The sequence below is a fragment of the Myotis daubentonii genome, chromosome 1, assembly GCF_963259705.1.
Source record: "Myotis daubentonii chromosome 1, mMyoDau2.1, whole genome shotgun sequence".
NCBI classification, from domain to species: Eukaryota; Metazoa; Chordata; class Mammalia; order Chiroptera; family Vespertilionidae; genus Myotis; species Myotis daubentonii.
This window is the reverse complement of record NC_081840.1, coordinates 90,118,008-90,137,938: the sequence shown is the minus strand read 5'-3', so window position 1 is coordinate 90,137,938 and position 19,931 is coordinate 90,118,008. Positions and strand designations below refer to the sequence as shown.

Below are 19,931 nucleotides of genomic sequence, written 5' to 3'. Positions count from 1 at the left end.
ACCCCAGGTGCAGCTGGCCAGGGAGGGATCACAGGAGGTTAGCTCCAGCCCATCTCGCCCAGTCCTGCCCCACCAGCTACCTTCTAATTAATTTCCTTTCAGTGTGCATGAATCCTTGCACCAGGTCACTAGTTTTAAATCAGTAGCTTCAGGGTTTCCGGTCATCTGTGTTTTTTCGTCAGTTGTTCTTAGAGCCTTCTAGAGGAAAGTTGGTTATTACTATAAGCCACTTATTTTAGACATGCTATTTCTTGTAAAATGCTTTTAAGAAAAATTATTCATCTTTAAAAATCTGAAAACGGTGGATCTGAAAAAATACTTAAGTAATGATATATAGTGCTTTGCTAGGTTTTGGGCAACTGCAAAAGAGTAAAGGAGTTGATGAAATAATAAAAGAAATGTCAAATATGAAACTTGCTATTAGTAAATATTGCAAAATGATCATCACACTAAATCTAGTTAACGTGTCATCATATTATAATTGCAAAGTGTATTTCTTGTGAGAACTTTTAAGATCTAACCTTGGAAACTTTCAAACACACAATGTACAGTATTAACTATAGTCACAATATTGTACATTATTTTACAATACTTATTTTATTTTTAAACATATATTTTATTGATTTTTTACCGAAAGGAAGGGAGAGGGATAGAGAGTTAGAAACATCGATGAGAGAGAAACATTGATCAGCTGCCTCCTGCACACTCCCTACTGGGATGTGCCCACAACTAAGGTACATGCCCTTGACTGGAATCGAACCTGGGACCCTTCAGTTCGCAGGCCGACACTCTGTCCACTGAGCCAAACCCGTTAGGGCACCCAATACTTACTTTATAACCAGAGGTACATCTATTTTTTTCCGCCAACATTGTTTTGATTATTCTTGGTCCCTTTTATTTTACTATGAATTTTAGGATCAACTTCTCAACTTCCGCAAAAAGCCACTTATGATTTCAATAGAGGTTACATTGAATCTTTAGATATATTTAGAAGAGTATTGCTATATATTTTTTAAATAAATCTTTATTGTTCAGTTTATTGCAGTTGTTCCTCTTTTTCCCCCCATAGCTCTCCTCCACCCGGTTCCCACCCCACCCCATGCCCTTACCCAACCCCCCCGCCCCCCGCATTCCCCTCGTCCATAGGTGTTCGATTTTTGTCCAGTCTCTTCCCCCACCCCCCACCCCCGCTTCCCCCTGAGAATTGTCAGTCCACTCCCTTTCTATGCCCCTGCTTCTATCATATTCACCAGTTTATTCTGTTCATCAGATTTTTTATTCACTTGATTTTTAGATTCACTTGTTGATAGATATGTATTTGTTGTCACTTTATTGTTCATAATTTTTATCTTTACCTTTTTCTTCTTCTTCCTCTTCTTAAAGAATACCCTTTAGCATTTCATGTAATACTGGTTTGGTGGTGATAAACTCCTTTAGCTTTTCCTTAACTGTAAAGCTCTTTATCTAACCTTCAATTCTAAATGATAGCTTTGCTGGGTAAAGTAATCTTGGTTGTAGGTTCTTGGCATTCATCACTTTGAATATTTCTTGCCACTCCCTTCTGGCCTGCATAGTTTCTGTTGAGAAATCAGCTGACAGTCGTATGGGTATTCCCTTGTAGGTAACTGAGTTTCTTTCTCTTGCTGCTTTTAAGATTCTCTCTTTGTCTTTTGCCCTTGGCATTTTAATTATGATGTCTCTTGGTGTGGTCCTCTTTGGATTCCTCTTGGTTGGGGTTCTCTGCGCTTCCTGGACTTGTAAGTCTATTTCTTTGACCAGGTAGGAGAAGTTTTCTGTCATTATTTCTTCAAATAGGTTTTCAATATCTTGCCCTCTCTCTTCTTCTGGCACCCCCATAATTCGGATGTTGGTATGCTTGAAGTTGTCCCAGAGGCTCCTTACACTATCTTCGTATTTTTGGATTTTTTTGTTTTTTTTTTGCTTTTCCATTTGGGTGTATTTTTGCTTCTTCATATTTCAAATCTTTGACTTGATTCTTGCGATCCTCTAGTCTTCTATTCGATTTCTGTATGTTATTCTTTATTTCAGTCAGTGTATGATTAATTTCTAGTTGGTCCTTTTTCATATTCTTGAGGGTCTCACTAAATTTCTTGGAGGTTTCTAGAAGATTCTTGAGTAACCTTATAACCGTGGTTTTGAACTATACATCTAATATTTTGCTTTCCTCCATTTCTTTCATTTGTGACATGTTTCTTTGTCTCCGCATTTTGGCTGCTTTCCTGTGTTGATAGAGTGGCTTGTGTGCTAGGTGTCCCATAGGGCCCAGTGGCTCAGCTTTCCCAGTCACCTGAGGTGGATGCCTTGGTGCACCCATTTGTGGGCTGTGTGCACAGTCTTGTTGTAGTTAAGCCTTGATTGCTGTTGGTATCAATGAGAGGAATTGACCTCCAGACCAATTGGCTGTGAGGACCAGTTGTGTCTACAATGGGAGAACTGAAGTGCTGGAAACACCCTTATGGGGCAGGACTTGCTTCAGTCGGGCTTTGGTGCTCACTGAGTCTGCCCCTGAGTGTGTCTCTTATGGATCTGAAGAGTTGTCATCTGGTGTGGTTTCACTTTGACCACTGGGTACACTGGTTCTTGGATCTCCAAGGAGGTGCAAAGTCAGCCATTCCCTGAGGCCACCCAGTAGGAGCTACAGAGAGATCTGCAGATTCCTCCTCTTTGGGCTTTGGAGGTGCCCAGATGAGGCGCAGCTGTGAAGCAGTGCTGGCTGCTGATGAGCCTTAGGCCTTCTTTTGGAAGTTCTGGGGTTCTTTGACCTAGCTGCAGTTTGTTAGGTTAGGTTGCAGAAGGCCAGGCCATTCATATGCAAAAGCTGATGCACACAGGTTGGGTGGGGTTATAAATTGGGTGGGGTGTGGTCTCAGGGAATCACTGGGTGGTGCAAACAGCAATGGTTGCCCGTCAGCCCTGCCCTGATAGGTCTCTGGGTCTCTGGGTCTCTGTGTCCTTTTGCAGGAACAATGAACGCTGCAAGCACCTCTGAGAGAAAGCTGCCCTTGTGTTCCAGCCCGATGCCAGACAGTCCAGTTTCTCCCCATATGTGTCTGGGTCCCCAGAGTCTCGCCCGGCACTGGAGTTCAGAGGAGTCGGGAGTTTGTATCTCCCCCCGATTGAAAAAGACCACAGCGTACCCAGTTGCCAGCCCGTTTCGCCAGCCTCCGTACCTCCACTCTTCCGCACCTCCTACCAGTCTAGATGCGCTTTTCTCTTTCCCTCTAGTTGTCGGACTTCCACTCAGCCAGCCTTCCTGTGGTTCTGGATGATATCCGTTTTGTCTTTTGGTTGTAGTTTTGATGTGGTTGTGGGAGGCAGCAAGTACAGGCATTTACCTATGCAGCCATCTTGGTTCTCTACCACAGCTTTTTATCCACTCATCAACCGATGGGCACTTGGGCTGTTCCCAGTTTTTAGCTCTTGTAAGTAACACAGCTGTGAACATAGGGGTACATGTATTCTTTCTGATTGGTGTTTCAGGATTCTTAGGATATATTCCCAGGAGTGGAATCACTGGGTCAAACAGCAGTTTTATTTTTTAATTTTTGAGGAAACTCCACACTGTTTTTCACAGTGGCAGCATCACTCTGCATTCACACCAGCAGTGTACTAGATTTCCCATTTCTCCAAATCCTTGTCAGCACTTGTTTGTTGATTTATTGATGGTAGCCATTCTTTTTTCTTTTTTAAATATATTTTATTGATTTTTTACAGAGAGGAAGGGAGAGAGAGAGAGAGAGAGAGTTAGAAACATCGATGAGAGAGAAACATCGATCAGCCGCCTCCTGCACATCTCCTACAGGGGATGTGCCCACAACCCAGGTATATGCCCTTGACCGGAATCGAACCTGGGACCTTTCAGTCCGCAGGCCGACGCTCTATCCACTGAGCCAAACCGGTTTCGGCAGGACTGTGTATTTTTAAGTAATTCTTTAAAAATGCCATTCTTCCAGAATGCATTTGATGAAAAAATCATTCAAGTTTATTTTATGCTTTGGCCTATTGTGTGAAGTATGGCTATTCTGGCGTTGTTCATTGTGGACTCAGAAGAGCTAATTTGGAACCATTTAGTAGCTTTGTGTGACCTGGGCAAGTTACTGAACTTCTCCCAGAAATAGTTTATAAAGTTGAATTAATACACCTATTTAAAAATATATTTTGGGGAAATAAGTAAGATCATGTATGTGTAACTGTAAAAGTTCTACCTCCCAAATGCAAAAGTTAAGTAGGAGTAATTACAACTGTTTGCTTTTATCTTATCCTTATGTGTCTATAAGATATTGTTACTTTGTCTTTTTATTTGCTTTATTTTTTTTTTTAAAAAAGTATATTTGTATTGATTTCAGAGGAAGGGAGCAGGGGAGAGATAGAAACATGATGAGAGAGAATCATTGATTGGCTGCCTCCTGCACTCCCCCTACTGGGGATTGAGCCTGTAACCCAGGCATGTGCCCTGACCTGGAATCAAACTGTGACATCCTGGTTCATAGGTTGCCACTCAACCACTGAGCCATGCTGGCCAGGCTTATTTGCTTTATTTTTAATGAAAAAAGTCTGTTGTCATTTTTATCTTAATTACTCTATTTGTAATATATATCTTTTTTTCTTTTGGCTGCTTTTTTTTTAAAATCCTCACTTGAGGATATGTTTATTGATTTTAGAGAGAGGAGCAGGGAGAAAGAGAGTGAGAGAGATGAAACATCAGTTGGTTGCCTCCTGTATACTTCCAAGTGGGGATCAAACCACACCTTTTTTGGTGCATGGGATGAAGTTCCCAACCGACGCATCTAGCCAGAGCTCTTCTGGCTGCTTTCAAGATTTTCTTTTCTCACTGATTTTGAGTTATCCTGTATAATAAAGAGGTAATACACAAATTGACCATCACTCCAACACACAAGATGGCCACCCCCATGTGGTCAAAGATGGCCACCACAAGATGGCCTGCAGGGGAGGGCAGTAGTGAGGGACCAGGTCTACAAGGAAGGGCAGTTGGGGGCAACTAGGCCTGCAGGGGAGGACAGTTAGGGGTGACCAGGCCAGCAGGGGAGGGCAGTTGGGGGTGACCAGGCTGGCAGGGAAGGGCAGTTAGGGGTGACTGGGTTGGCAAGGGAGGGCAGTTAGGGGTGACTGGGCCGGCAGGGAAGCAGTTAGGCATCAATCAGGCTGGCAGGGGAGTGGTTAGGGGGTGATCAGGCTGTCAGGCAGAAGCCGTTAGGGGCAATCAGGCAGGCAGGCAGGCAGGCGAGCAGTTGGGTGCCAGCATTCCTGGATTATGAGAGGGATCCCAGATTGGAGAGGGTGCAGGCTAGGCTGAGGGACAACCCCCCTCCCACCCCCGGGGCACAAATTTCATGCACCGGGCCTCTAGTTTAATTATAATGTGCCTTGGTGAATTTTTCTTCACATTTGTTGTTCTTGGGATTTGTTGAGCTTCATGCATATGTGGGTTTGTGATTTTCATTGTTTGTAAATTATTTCTCCAAATATTTTTCTGCCCTTCTTCATTGGATGTTTCAATTATTTGTATGTTAGATCACTTGAAATTGTATCACAGCTCACTTATGTGCTTTTCAGTTTTTTTAGATCCACTTTTTCTCTTCCGCAGCATCAGTTTGCCATTAATTTCATCTAGTTTACTTTTCACATTAAACATTGTAGTTTTTATCTATAGAAGTATATTCTGTCCTCAGTGTTTTGGGTGTATGGAATACAGTTAGAATAACTTTTTAAAAATTGATTTTAGAGAGACAGAGGGAGAGAGAGAGAGAAACATTGATGAGAGAGAGAGCGAAACATCAATTGTTTGCTTCCTATATGTGCTCTGACTGAGGATTGATCCCACAACCTGGGTATGTACCCTAACAGCAAATTGAACCTGCCACTTTTTGGTGTCTGGGATAACACTGCAACCAACTGAGCTACACCAGCAGGGCAGAATAACCCTTCCTTCCTTCCTTCCTTCCTTCCTTCCTTCCTTCCGTCCGTCCGTCCGTCCTATTTTTGTACAGAGAGGATGGGAGAGGGATAGAGAGTTAGAAACATCGATGAGAGAGAAACATCGATCAGCTGCCTCTTGCACGCCCCCTACTGGGGATGTGCCCGCAACCAAGGTACATGCCCTTGACCAGAATCAAACTTGGGACTCTTCAATCCGCAGGCCGATGCTCTCCGGTTAGAGCCAGAATAACTATTTCAATGCCTTTCTGTATTCATTCTAACACAGGGGTGGGCAAACTTTTTGATTCGAGGGCCACAATGGGTTCTTAAACTGGACCGGAGGGCCGGAACAAAAGCATGGATGGAGTGTTTGTGTGAACTAATATAAATTCAAAGTAAACATCATTACATAAAAGCGTATGATCTTTTTTTTCAATCGTTTTATTCATTTCAAACGGGCCAGATCCCTCCTGAGGGCCGTAGTTTGCCCACGGCTGTAACATGTATTAATATCTAACATAAATTTGATTGATTATTCTCTTCATATGAATTAGGTTTTCTCACTTTTTTGCATGCCTGGTTCAGTATCCTGTATAATAAAAGAGCTAATATGCTAATTAGACCGAACAGCAGAACGACCGTCCAGACAACATTCTGGGTGACCGTCCAGATGACCTTCCAGAAGGTGGGGCTGTGAGAGCCGACGGGGCTGCAAGGGCGAGCCCCTTGCACGAATTTTGTGCTTTGGGCCTCTAGTATACTTATTAGAGGCCAGATGCACGAAGTTTGTGCAAGAGTAGGCCTTTCTTCCCCCGGCTGCCAGCACCGGTTTTCCTCCGGCACCTGGAATCCAGGCTTCCCTTGCAGCCTGGCTTCATCCGGAAGGCTGTCTGGTTTAATTAGCATATTACTCTTTTATTATTATGGATGAATTTTCTTGACCTCTGTTCTGGGATACAGTTGAGTTATTTACTTGAAAACAGTTTGAATCTTTTGCAGCTTGCTTTTATGATATACTAGAGGCCTGATGCATGAAATTTGTGCAAGGGGCTCAGCCCTTGTAGCTGCACGGCTTGCCTTGGCCCATGCAGCTGCAGCAGCTGCCTCAGCCCTTGCAGCCCTGGCTTCGTCTGGAAGGTCATCCGGAAGGACATCTGGAAGGTCATTCAGATGTTCAGTCTAATTAGCATATTACACTTTCATTATTATAGATTACTGAAAGCTGAAAAACATAGAGGTTAAATGGACATTTTATCCAAGCTCTGTGGGGTTACAGTCCCTGGCTCTGCTTCTGACTAGCTAAATTACTTAAACTCTCTGTGCTTGTTTTCTCATCTATAAAACAGATTTTATGTTACACACTTCTTAGAAGAATGTCTAGCATATAGGAAACATTCAGTTTGTGTTCATTATTTTCCCCCTAGTTCTGTGAAAAGTTAACAGGTTGTGTCACAGATAGGAGTGAAATCTGGGTGTTCTAGATATAGTTGAGATGAAGGAATGTCATTTTGTCTGTCAGTAGGTTATGCAATCTTTTCCAATGTAAAAATTTCCAAGCTAATTATAATGAATATAATAAAGTTATAATAGTTTATTTTATTAATAACTAGAGGTCAGGTGCACAAATTCATGCATGGGTGGGGTCCAGCTGGTCCCCCCCGATGGGGGCCGCTTGGGCCAGGCCGGTGTGGGGAGAGGGGATGCAGGAGTTGGCTGGCTGGCCCACCCCTGATCAGACTGGGGAGGCCGATGTTGGGTGGGGCCAGCCAAGCCGATCTGAGGGGCCACAGATGGTTGGCCGGCCCTGCCCCTGATTGGAGTGTTGGGGGCCGATTTGGGGGAGGGGCCACCCCCCTATTGGGCCAGTTGGCTGGCCACAATGCGCGTCATAGCAACTGGTCGTTTTGGTCATTCCAGTTGCTTGGCTTTTATATACATACTAGTGGCCCGGTGCATAAATCTGTGCACGGAGGTGGAGGGGTTCCCTCAACCCAGCCTGCATCCTCTCCAATTGGGGACCCCTTGGTGGACATCCCTCACAATCTGGGACCACTAGCCCCTAACTGCTCACCTGCCTGCCTGCCTGATTGCCCCTAACTCCTCTGCCTGCCTGCCTGCCTGATCGCCACTAACTGCCCTCCCCTGCTGGCCTGATCTTGTCCCTAACTGCTCTCCCCTGCTGGCCTGATTGCCCCTAACTACCTCTGATTGTCCCTAACTTCCCTCCCCTGCCAGCCTGATCTCACCCCCAACTGCCCTCCCCTGCAGGCCTGATCTCGCCCCCAGCTGCCCTTTCCTGCCGGTTTGGTCTCTCCCAACTGCCCTCCCCTGCCAGGTATTGAGAGTGTGAACTGGTACAGATTTGACATACATTGTGTTGGTAAAATAAGAAAGACACGGAGTGGTGGATAAGGGGAAAAAGGTGTTTAGAATGAGTAGAATGTCTTTAGTTTTGCAGGTATTCTGTCATAAAGTATACAATGAAAGCATCATCTCCAGGAGTTTTGATTCTATGCCATGAATGCATTGGGCTACACTGAGACTTGGTTTCAGTAGCAAATAAGTCAACGAATCAGCAACTCATTTTGAAATTAGTTGGTATGAAATTTCAGTGTTTCATTTTTATTAAAATGCTCTTAAGCTCTAGCCAAAATGAATCATATTTTCTGATTCCTATTACACTTAACATGTTCATCACTCTATGTGTTTATGTGTAGAATGCCCTTCCCGTTAAACCCCACCAACTCATATCCAGAGTCCTTCTATCCTTAAAGGTCTTTTATAAGGAATATGTCCTCAGGCATTTTTTTTTCTCCACTTTCACCTCTCATTGAGCTTTGAAAGAAATTCTGTGTTTCTAAATTGGCATTATACTTTGTCACTTCATTTTCAGATTCTAACACTTTCTACTGTGGGTACAATTATACAGGGGTGGGTACAATTATACAGGAGTGGGCAAATGTAGGTTTACAGTTGTAATACAAACAAGTAATACAATAATCTGTATGTATAAAGAGCCAGCGTCCTTAACGACCAAAGACTCAACCTGATACGGAAGTCAGTGCTGGGTTGCCATGGCGACCCAGTGCTGACTGCAGCCAGTGCTGGAGCAGCGAGCCAGCACTAACTGCCAAGGGGGCTACGGATCAGGCCCGGAGAGAGAGGCCTGCATAGAGATAGGCAGGGTCTGATCTGCAACCTCAGTGGCAGCTGTTGATCAGCCGTTGCCTCTTTCTCCCCTGGCTTCACCAGCAGCTGTGCATTTGTTTCTCTCTGGGCCTCTGCGGGGCTGCTGACCAGCCCCGTCTCTTTGATCATGCCTGGAGATGCTGACTGGCATAGAAACCGACCAATCAGGACCAAATCTGGGTGAAGTATGAGGAGCCAATGACTGCCTAGGAGGTGGAGCTTTTGATGCTGACTGGCACAGAAACAGACCAATCAGAACCAAATCTGGATGAAGTGCCAGGAGCCAATGGCTGCCTAGGAGGCAGAGCTTTTGACGCTGACTGGCATAGAAACCGGCCAGTCAGAACCAAATCTGGGTGAAGTGTGTGGAGCCAATGGCTGCCTAGAAGGTGGAGTTTTTGATGCTTACTGGCATAGAAACCAACCAATCTGAACCTAATCTGGGTGAACTGCGAAGGTGGAACCTAAGGTGGGGGCTGAGGAGGGGTTTTAAGGGTAACAGCTGTTTGGTGTAAGGTGTAAGAAAGCGGTTCAATTTTTTAATGACCGATTTGGCAGTATAGTGCATATGGCTGTCTATCAGTCCAAATATAGGGATTATGTGTTTTTGTCTGCCAAGAGCATCTCCTCCTGCTGAAAAAGGCTCCCCACTCCCCCCATTTAAGCAATCCTATCCTATATAATCTATCTATACTAATAAAAGGTTAATATACTGTTTAGACCAGGTCAACCAGCCATCTTCTGGACAGCCGACTTCCTTCCAGACAAAGCCATGGTGGTGGGCGCTGAGGCAGAGGCAGATAGGGGCGATCAGGCCGGCAGGGGAGGGCAGTTGGGGGTGAGATCAGGCAGGTAGGGGAGGGCAGTTGGGGGCAACCAGGCTGGCAGGGAAGGGCAGTTAGGGGTGATCAGGCAGGCAGAGGCATTTGGGGGCAATCAGGCTGGCAGGGAAGGGCAGTTGGGGGCGAGATCCGGTCGGCAGCGCAGGACAGTTAGGGGCGATCATGCAGGCAGGCAGATGCAGTTAGGGGCAATCAGGCAGGCAGGTAGAGGGGTTAGGGGCAATCAGGCAGGTAGGCAGATGCACTTAGGGGCCATCAGGCAGGCAGAGGCAGTTAGGGGCAATCAGGCAGGCAGAGGCAGTTAGGGGCAATCAGGCAGGCAGGCAGAGGCAGTTAGGGGCGATCAGACAGGTAGGCAGGTGAGCAGTTAGGAGCCAGTGGTCCCAGATTGCGAGAGGGATGTCCGACCGCCAGTTTAGGCCTGATTCCTCTGGGGTCCCCGATTGGAGTGGGTGCAAGCTGGGCTGAGGGAACCCCCTCCCCACCCCCATGCACGAATTTCGTGCACTGAGCCACTAGTTAATACAAGAATAAACTCTGTTTCACATACTCACAACTGTAAGCCCACTCTTGTATGTTTAGTTTTGTGTGTCCTGGACTACACTGACAGTTCTTTTAGAGCCCTATTATCTGTATTTAAGCTTTATAATACTTAAAATACTTATTTATAAAACATGTTGTTAGATACCTATTTAGAAAACATGTATTTTAGGCACAATACATTATTACTCGTGGAAATACTGATTTTAAACTGTCTTAAGGGAGAAGTTAGCGGCATATTTGTGAATTAAAAATGGAACTCGGCTTCTTTTTTTGGTTTGGTTAATGGTTTTGAATAAGTCTTTCTGAGATATTGTTTTCTTTTGCAAAATGAAGATTATGATGACTAAATCATTTTATAAAATTAAAGCTAAAATCTTTAAAGGAAACTTGTCACTGTCATATCTACTGAACAGAATTTAACATATATTTGTAAATAGTAATCACTAAAATTGTTTTCATTTATTTTTCAGAGAATGCAGAGTCTATTGATCTCAAGCAGTTTTTTGACCAACATTTTTCACATATATATTATGTGTTCTTTGAGAATTTCGTGACTATTGAAGCTAGTCTTAAACAGAAAGGTAAGATGTTAATAATTGGTTCTGGTTTATGTTGATGTTTCCAATAATTGTCATATATTTTCACTTTAAAATAGACTCTTGGACATTGGCTTTTTTTTTTTTTTTTTTTTTTTTTGCAGACAGCTTTTAATACTCCTTGCACAACTGTGGGTTCATAGTACTATTATTATTTTGAAAAGGCGTAACAGATTTGCTTTTTTTCTGGAATGATTTGCTTGTTTCCTCACATTCTTTGGTCTGCCCTAGAGGCTTGTATCATGCTTGAGCAGTCATTTTTATATTTTTAGTTTCAAAGTTCATTTAAAGTTTTCCCCAATATATTATGACTTGTTTTTAGACATATGTGTAGTCTAAATTTAGTTGTTGAAAAAGAGTAGACAGAGATGCTGTGATACTGTGTTCACATTGAACAGAATATACTTTTAACCATTTGATTTTAAAAAATCACAGAAAAAATTTTAGTGCGAGACATATTAGAGTATTTAAGTGGTTGTTAACAGTGAGGATAAAATGATAATGTTTAAAATATTTTCTGTAAAAATGTTTTAGGTCACAAGTCTCAAAGGGAGGAATTGGATGCTATACTTTTTATTTTTGAGGTAAGAACCTGCTAATCTTTCTTCTTTACAGAAGTAGTACCTGGATCATACAAAGGAATATATTGAACTATAAACTATATAATAAAACACTGTGGCTTGGCTGGTATTGCTCAGTGGTTGAGTGTCAGCCTGTAAATTAGGGGGTCATAGTTCGATTCCCAATCAGGGAAAATTCCTGAATTGCGGGCTCCATCCCCATTGTGGGGTGTGTGGAAGGCAGCCAATCAGTGATTTTCTCATCATTGTTGTTTCTCTCTCCCTCTCCCTTCCTCACTGAAAGCAATACAAATATATTAAATAAATAAAATACTGAATCTGCTGTGCTTTTCAAAAACTGAATTACATTTTTTAAACTAAAAAAATATACCTGCCTTAATTCTTTATTTTTTGAGGTACATATATTATTTTTAGGTATAGATACAATTATGTTTTCACACATTTGACACCAGGAAATTGGTATCCTTCCCACATAATAAAAGGGTAATATGCAAATCAAATAAACAGCGGAACAACCAGTTGCTATGACACACACTGACCACCAGGGGGCAGATGCTCAATTCAGGAGCTGACCCCTGGTGATTAGTGCGCTCCTATAAGGGGAGCACCACTCAGCCAGAAGCCGGGTTCACAGCTGGCGAGCGCAGCGGCAGTGGCAGGAGCTTCTCTCGCCGCCATGGCAGTGCTAAGGATGTCCAACTGCTGGCTTAGGCCCGCTCCCCAGGGATTGGGCCAAAACCAGCAATCTGACATCCCCTGAGAGGTCCCGGATTGCGAGAGGGTGCAGGCCAGGCTGAGGGGCCGCCCAAGTGCACGAATCTGTGCACTGGGCCTATAGTGTATATATATATATATATATATATATATATATATATATATATATATATATATATATATATATACATATACACACACACACACACACACACATACACACATATATATGTATATATAAAAATATGTTTGTAAACAATGAAAATTTTAATTTGAGGAAGGTTTACATAAATGGGGTTTTTTAAAAATAATATTTTTATTGATACTAGAGAGGAAGTGGGGGAGAGGGAGAGAGAGAAACATTAATCAGCTGCCTCCTGTATTCCCCTTATCAGGGGGTCAAGTCCACAGTCCTGGCATGTGCCCTGACCAGGAATTGAACCAACAATCCTTCCAAGGATGGGACAAAGCCTAACCAACTGAGCCATCCCTGCCAGGGTTTTTTGTTTTTGTTTTTTAAATAAATCTTTATTGTTCAGATTATTACAGTTGTTCCTCCCCCCCAACCACACCCTCCCCCCCGCCCCAGCTCCCCCTTGGTTCTCACCCCACCCTCTGCCCTTACCCCCCGCCCACTGTCCTCATTCATAGGTGTACAATTTTTGTCCAGTCTCTTCCTGCACCCCCCACACCCCTTTGCCCCTGAGAATTATCAGTCCACTCCCTTTCTATGACCCTGATTCTATTATATTCACCAGTTTACTCTGTTCATCAGATTTTTTATTCACTTGATTTTTAGATTCACTTGCCAATAGATATGTATTTGTTGTTCATAATTTTTATCTTTACCTTTTTCTTCTTCTTCCTCTTCTTAAAGGAGACCTTTCAGCATTTCATATAATACTGGCTTGGTGGTGATGAACTCCTTTAGCTTTTTCTTACCTGTGAAGCTCTTTATCTGACCTTCAATTCTGAATGATAGCTTTGCTGGGTAAAGTAATCTTGGTTGTAGGTTCTTGGTATTCATCACTTTGAATATTTCTTGCCACTCCCTTCTGGCCTGCAAAGTTTCTGTTGAGAAATCAGCTGACATTCGTATGGGTACTCCCTTGAAGGTAACTGACTGTTTTTCTCTTGCTGCTTTTAAGATTCTCTCTTTGTCTTTTGCTCTTGGCATTTTAATTATGATGTGTCTTGGTGTGGTCCTCTTTGGATTCCTTTTGTTTGGGGTTCTCTGCGCTTCCTGGATTTGTAAGTCTATTTCTTTCACCAGGTAGGAGAAATTTTCTGTCATTATTTCTTCAAATAGGTTTTCAATATCTTGCTCTCTCTCTTCTTCAGGCACCCCCATAATTCGGGTGTTGGTACGTTTGAAGCTGTCCCAGAGGCTCCTTACACTATCTTCGTATTTTTGGATTCTTTTTTCTTTTTGCTTTTCTGGTTGGGTGTTTTTTGCTTCTTCGAATTTCAGATCTTTGACTTGATTCTTGCGATCCTCTAGTCTGCTGTTGGATCTCTGTATATTATTCTTTATTTCAGTCAGTGTATGCTTAATTTCTAGTTGATCCTTTTTCATATCCTCAAGGGTCTCACTAAATTTATCGGCGGTTTCTAGAAAATTCTTGAAAAATCTTATAACCATCGTTTTGAACACTATATCCAGTCATTTGCATTCCTCCATTTCTGTCATTTGTGACCTGTTTCTTTGTCTCCGCATTTTTCATGCTTCCCTGTGTTGATAGAGTGGCTTTGTCTGTTGCATGTCCTATAGGGCCCAGTGGTTCAGCCTCCCCAATTACCTGAGGTGGACACTTTTGGTGCACACCTTTTTGGGCTGTGTGCACAGTCTTGTTGTAGTTAAGCCTTGATTGTTGCTGGTATCAGTGGCAGGAATTGACCTCCAGGCCAATTGGCTGTGAGAGTCAGTTGTGTCTATGGTGGAGAACTTCTGTGCTGAAGACACCCTTCTGGGGCAAGACTTGCTTCAGTGGGGCTTTGGTGCTCACTGAGTCTGCCCCCTGAGTGTGTCCCTTATGGGTCTGAGGAGTTGTAATTGGATGGTCCCACTCTGACCACTGGGTACACTGGCTCTTGGATCTAAGGAGGTGCTAATTTAGCCTCTGCCCTGAGGCTACACAGCAGGAACCATGGAGAGATCTGCAGATTCCTCTTCTTTCTTTGGGGTTTGGAGGTGCCCAGATGAGGCCCAGCTGTGAAGCAATGCAAGCTGCTGTTGGGCCTTGCGTCTTCTTTTGGAAGTTCTGGGTCTCTCTGACCCAGCTGCAGTTTGTTAGGTAATTTTCAGATTGCAAAGGGCCAGGCCTTTCATATGCAAAAGCCTCTGTGCACAGCTTGGGTGGGGCGGGGTCTCAGGGAATCAACAGGGCAGAGCAAACAGCTATGGCTGATCCTCAGTCCTACCCTAAGGGGCCCTGCGTCTCAGTTTCCCACAGTAATTGCTGCAAGCACATCTGAGAGAAAGCCGCCCTCGAGTTCTGCCCGATGCCAGACCAGTCCAGTTTCTCTCCGTATGAGTCTGGGTCCCCAGAGACTCACCCGGAACTGGAGTTCAGAACAGTCGGGGGCTTGTGACTCCCTTCCGATTGGAAAACAACCATGTCCTCAGTTGCCAGCCCTTTCCACGTGCGCCTCTGTACCTCTGCACTTTACTCCCGAACCTCCTCTGAGTCTCAGTGTGCTTTTCTCTTTCGTTCTAGTTGTAGAATTTCCACTTGGCCAGCCTTCCTGTGGTTCTTGATGATGTCTGTTTTATCTTTTAGTTGTATTTTTGAAGTGGTTGTGTGAGGCAGCAATTTCAGGTGTTTACCTATGTCTCCATCTTGGTTTCTCCCATCCCTGCCAGGGTTTTTTAAAATTCTAAAACATTTTTACCTGAGAGGATAACTTTATGGAACTGTTATATAACTAAGGAATTTATAGTTTCTGCTTTAAGTAGTTTTCATTGCAAACTTGTATAAAATAGTTTTAAATATTTTATAAACTATTTTTCTATATTATTTTGGAGTGGTGTAGGACAAGTCTTTATTGCTAAATAAAAAGAAGGAAACAATAACATTTGATACTTTGCTAAAACGAGTCTTTTATTTTTACCACATTAATAAAAATTAGGGTGCCCTCACCCACACCCACTGCATGCCTGCTTTTAAAATAACTCTTTGTTCTTCCTTTTGTCTTTGAAATCAAACAGTGATAGGAGTTTTCGGATCTTTATCCAGAATTCAGAGATCTGGAGAAAGTCAGGTTTAGACCTTGTGGCTTGAAAGGCATAGTAAAGAATTTGGAAATCACTTTTAAAGATTGAGCTGTTCTATGTGCAGTGAATTAAAGATAATTCATTGCTTTGTATTTTGATATAATCTAGAGGAATTTGAGCAATCTGATATCTCTCTTAGCTGTTGATTTATATTGATTTAGTCACAGCTAGAAAAAGAAAGTTATTTTTTTCAAGGTTCCAGATAGAGGTAACTGAATCTGCATTTAATTTCATTAGTCATTACCCCTGAAGAAATCGCTCATATTTACCTCCTCAAGTGTTTCCCTGAATTGTTTCCAAGGAAAATACTAAAACATAGATGTTTTGAGATCGAATAAAAGTAGCCACAGAGTAAGCAAGATGATAATTGCTAGAAAGTGTTCATTCATGCTTACTTTGTATTCTGGAAACTGAAATGATTAATAAGGTAATAGAAGCTTTTCAAGATATTTCTTCTATTAAAAAGTAATATCTATTTTTTTATATGGCACTAGAGGCCTGTTGCAGGAAGATACCTGCAAGAATAGGGCTTCCTGCGGCTGAGCGAAGCAGACTAGGGAGCAAAACCTGCTGAGGAGGGCTTCGCTCCCACCTCCGCCGCCCCGCTTGCTCCCTCCCGCCTCTGCTGCCCCGCTTGCTTCTCTGCAGCTTTGCTCCCTTCTGCAGCACTTGGCTCCCTTCTAGTCTTCGCTCCGTGCCTGCATATGCAAATTAACCACCATCTTTGTTAGGTTAATTTGCATACTCATCTGATTGGCTGGTGGGCATAGTGGAGTGACACAATTTGCATGTTTCTCTTTTATTAGTGTAGATATACAGGGTGTCCCAAAAATTTATACACACTCACAGCTGATAGCTCAGTTTTAAAAATATAATGTATTTTAATAAACACTGCCTTCATAATTACTTAAAGTTTATGTATACATATTTTTGGTACACCCTATATAATTATTCTTTGAACAGTAATCTTTGTCTTTAATGATTCACTAAATTTTATTAAGAAAAAATGATGTTAGATACAGGGTTTTCATCTTTTGAAAAAAATTTAATTTGTGTGCTTATATTTTCTACTTATAATGGAGACAATAAATATTATTCCTTTGGAGACTAATGATAATTTTTTCAATGAAGAAATTATAAAGTGATCTCTTCCTTTTGGAATAAAAAAACTTTGCCCTAGGTGGTTTGGCTCAGTGGATAGATCATCATCTTGTGGACTGAAGGGTCCCAGGTTTGATTCCGGTTAGGGGCACATGCCTGGGTTTCAGGCTCGATCCCTAGTAGGGGGTGTGCAGGAGGCAGCCGATCAATGATACTCTCTCATCATTGATGTTTCTATTTCTCTGTCCCTCTTCCTTCTTCTCTGAAATCAATAAAAATATATTTAAAAAACAAAAAAACCCTTCATTATGTAATACTAGGGGCCCGGTGCACGAAATTCGTGCACTGGGTGTGTGTGTGGGGGGGGTGAGTGTCCCTCAGCCCAGCCTGCCCCCTCTCACATACTGGGAGCCCTCAGGCGTTGACCCACATCACCCTCCAATCACAGGATCGGCCCCTTGCCCAGGCCTGATGCCTCTGACAGCGGCGTCAGGCCTGGGCAGGTGACCCTCATTTCCCCCATCACTGGTTCTGCCCCCAGCCCAGGCCTGATGCCTCGGCCAGAGGTGTAGACCCCCATCACCCTCCGATCGCCTGATTGGCCCCTTGCCCAGGCCTGATGCCTCCGCCAGAGGTGTCAGGCTTGGACAGGGGACCCCCATCTCCCCCTGATCACTGGCTCTGGCCCCCGCCCAGGCCTAATGCCTCTGGCCTAGGCATCCGGTCCGGGCAGCGGGGACCCACAGCTGCAGCGGCCCCGCGATTGTGGGCTCTGCTTTAGGCCCAGGCAAGGGACCCCTAGCTCCCGGGACTGCCAGCTTCGACCGTGCCAGCTCCCATCGCTGGCTCCACCCCTACTTCCTGCTATCACTGGCCAGGGCGGAAAAGGCACCTGATTCTCCGATCATGGCTGGGGGGCAGGGCAAAGGCGGCCCCAGGGCCGCCTTTGCCCTTCCCCCCAGCTCTTAGCTCCCCCCTGGGTTTCCAATCACTGTCAGTGGCAGGGGGCTTCTTCCTGCTTTCCCTTTCGCCTCCCTGCATTGTGCCTACATATGCAAATTAACCACCATCTTGTTGGCAGTTAACTGCCAATCTTAGTTGGCAGTTAATTTGCATATAGCCCTGATTAGCCAATGAAAAGGGTATCGTACGCCAATTACCATTTTTCTCTTTTATTAGATAGGATTAATAATATGGTGTAAGATGTTTTCTGTGCAGTTAAGAGTACACAAAATTTCATTCATTTTTATATTAACCACATAAAAACATGTAGACATGTTCATTTACATATTATAAGGGATTAAGTCTAAATTTTAATTTCATAGTCATAATTTAGGAATGCTTTTGAATAATCATAAACTTGTCTTTTCAAAAAAAATTTATTGCTTTTCAAAATAATTATAATTATGCAATTGTTGGCTCGCTATGAGAGAAATATGAAAAGGGCAAAGGTAAAGAAGTTTATGTATCTCATGTGAGACCAGCATTGATCTGTGAAGAACTTTGTAATTTCTTCATCTTCTTCTTGTGTGAGATCGTATGAGAGAAGAGTAAAACATGTATACTATCGTTTGAGCAGAATTGTATAAAAGCACAAATTTTAGAAATTGGCATATCTTTTGCTTTCTTTTTTAAGAAATACGTTTTTTATTGATATTCTAGAGAGAGAGGAAGGGAGAGGGAGAGAAGTTAGAAACATTTATTGGCTGCCTCCTGCATGCCCCCTCACTGGGGATCGGGCATATGCCTTGTCCTGAAATCAAACCAGCAACCTCTTGGTGCATGGGATGACGCTCAACCCACTGAGCCACACCAGCCGGGCTCTTTTACTTTCCATTTATTTAAAAATATATTTTATTGATTTTTTTACAGAGAGGAAGGGAGAGGGATAGAGAGTTAGAAACATTGATGAGAGAGAAACATCAATCAGCTGCCTCCTGCACACTCCCTACTGGGGATGTTGCCCGCAGCCAAGGTACATGCCCTTGACCGGAATCAAACCTGGGACCTTTTAGTCCCCAGGCCAATGCTCTATCCACTGAGCCAAACTTGTTAGGGCCTCTTTTACTTTCTCACCTAAGCACATTACTTAACGCATGTTCTCATTTGTCAAATGAGATTAATAAACTCTTCTTAGGTTGGGTGTGAGGATTAATAAGATATAATTATATAAAGTGTCTAGTTTAGTATTTAGCCTTTATGAACATCCAATTAATGGTGTTTTTAATAACTATAGTAGTAAGAGCAGCAGTAACACCAAACACACACAAGTGTCATTTAGTAAGTAGAGTACTAAGAGCTTAGTTCAGCAGCATAGTACATACAGCAGCTGTGGATTTAGAGTAATCCACACATATGCAATACGTAAATGAAATTAAAGGCAAAATCATGAAAATATTATATGTAAAAAGTGTTTATTTCCAATTACTAGAAACCTATATTAGCTTAGCTAAATAGGTCTTTTGAACTTAAAAATTTTGTTCTTCTGCCTATAGTTATCATAACATATAAGTGCGTTTGGGTTTGCATATGTTAACTCAGTATACATATTTCATGGGATTTTTGTGAAATCAAAATATTTCCTCATGATTTATCAAAACAGCAGAAAGAAATACTTGAAAAGAGAAAATGTCACAAATCTTAACATCTGAAAGAATTTAAAAATTTATCAGTAGTATCTACAATGCAGAAATTCTAAGAATGCTAAATAAGCATTTTGAAATATTTTGCACTTAGTATTTAATCACTATGGAGAAATATATTTACTTTCCACATCATTGTAAAAGTTAAAATTAATTTACTGTTTCATGTCTTTATTAGTATAGTTTGTTGTTTTGGGGGTTTTCAAATGTTGATTATATGCCATTTCGGAAATAATGCCAATATTATCAGCTTAGCTCAAAGACTAACTTGTATTTGTAATACTACCTTTTACGTAAGAAACTCAAAGCTTTAGTGTAAGCTCTTTAATTTTTCACATTGCACAGAATGTGGACTCATTCCTTGGTTTTCATTCATTTTTTCTTTGTTGTTGTTTTATTTATGTTGATTTTTAGAAAATTTTACAACTTCTTCCGGAAAGAATTCATCAGCGATGGCAATTTCATAGTATTGGTAAGTAATTTAAATGTGT

At 42.6% G+C, this 19,931-nt stretch overlaps 1 protein-coding gene across 2 annotated transcripts in view; it reads left to right on the top strand.

The window, feature by feature from the left end:
* The window catches only part of RALGAPA1 (Ral GTPase activating protein catalytic subunit alpha 1), a 275,949-nt gene that overhangs the window by 22,335 nt on the left and 233,683 nt on the right, over nt 1–19,931 (top strand). For both annotated transcript variants that reach the window (XM_059710675.1, XM_059710684.1), the window contains exons 2-4: nt 11,003–11,113; nt 11,663–11,712; nt 19,855–19,912. In XM_059710675.1, coding sequence (XP_059566658.1) covers nt 11,003–11,113; nt 11,663–11,712; nt 19,855–19,912 — 219 coding nt within the window. The remainder of the gene's footprint in view (nt 1–11,002; nt 11,114–11,662; nt 11,713–19,854; nt 19,913–19,931) is intronic.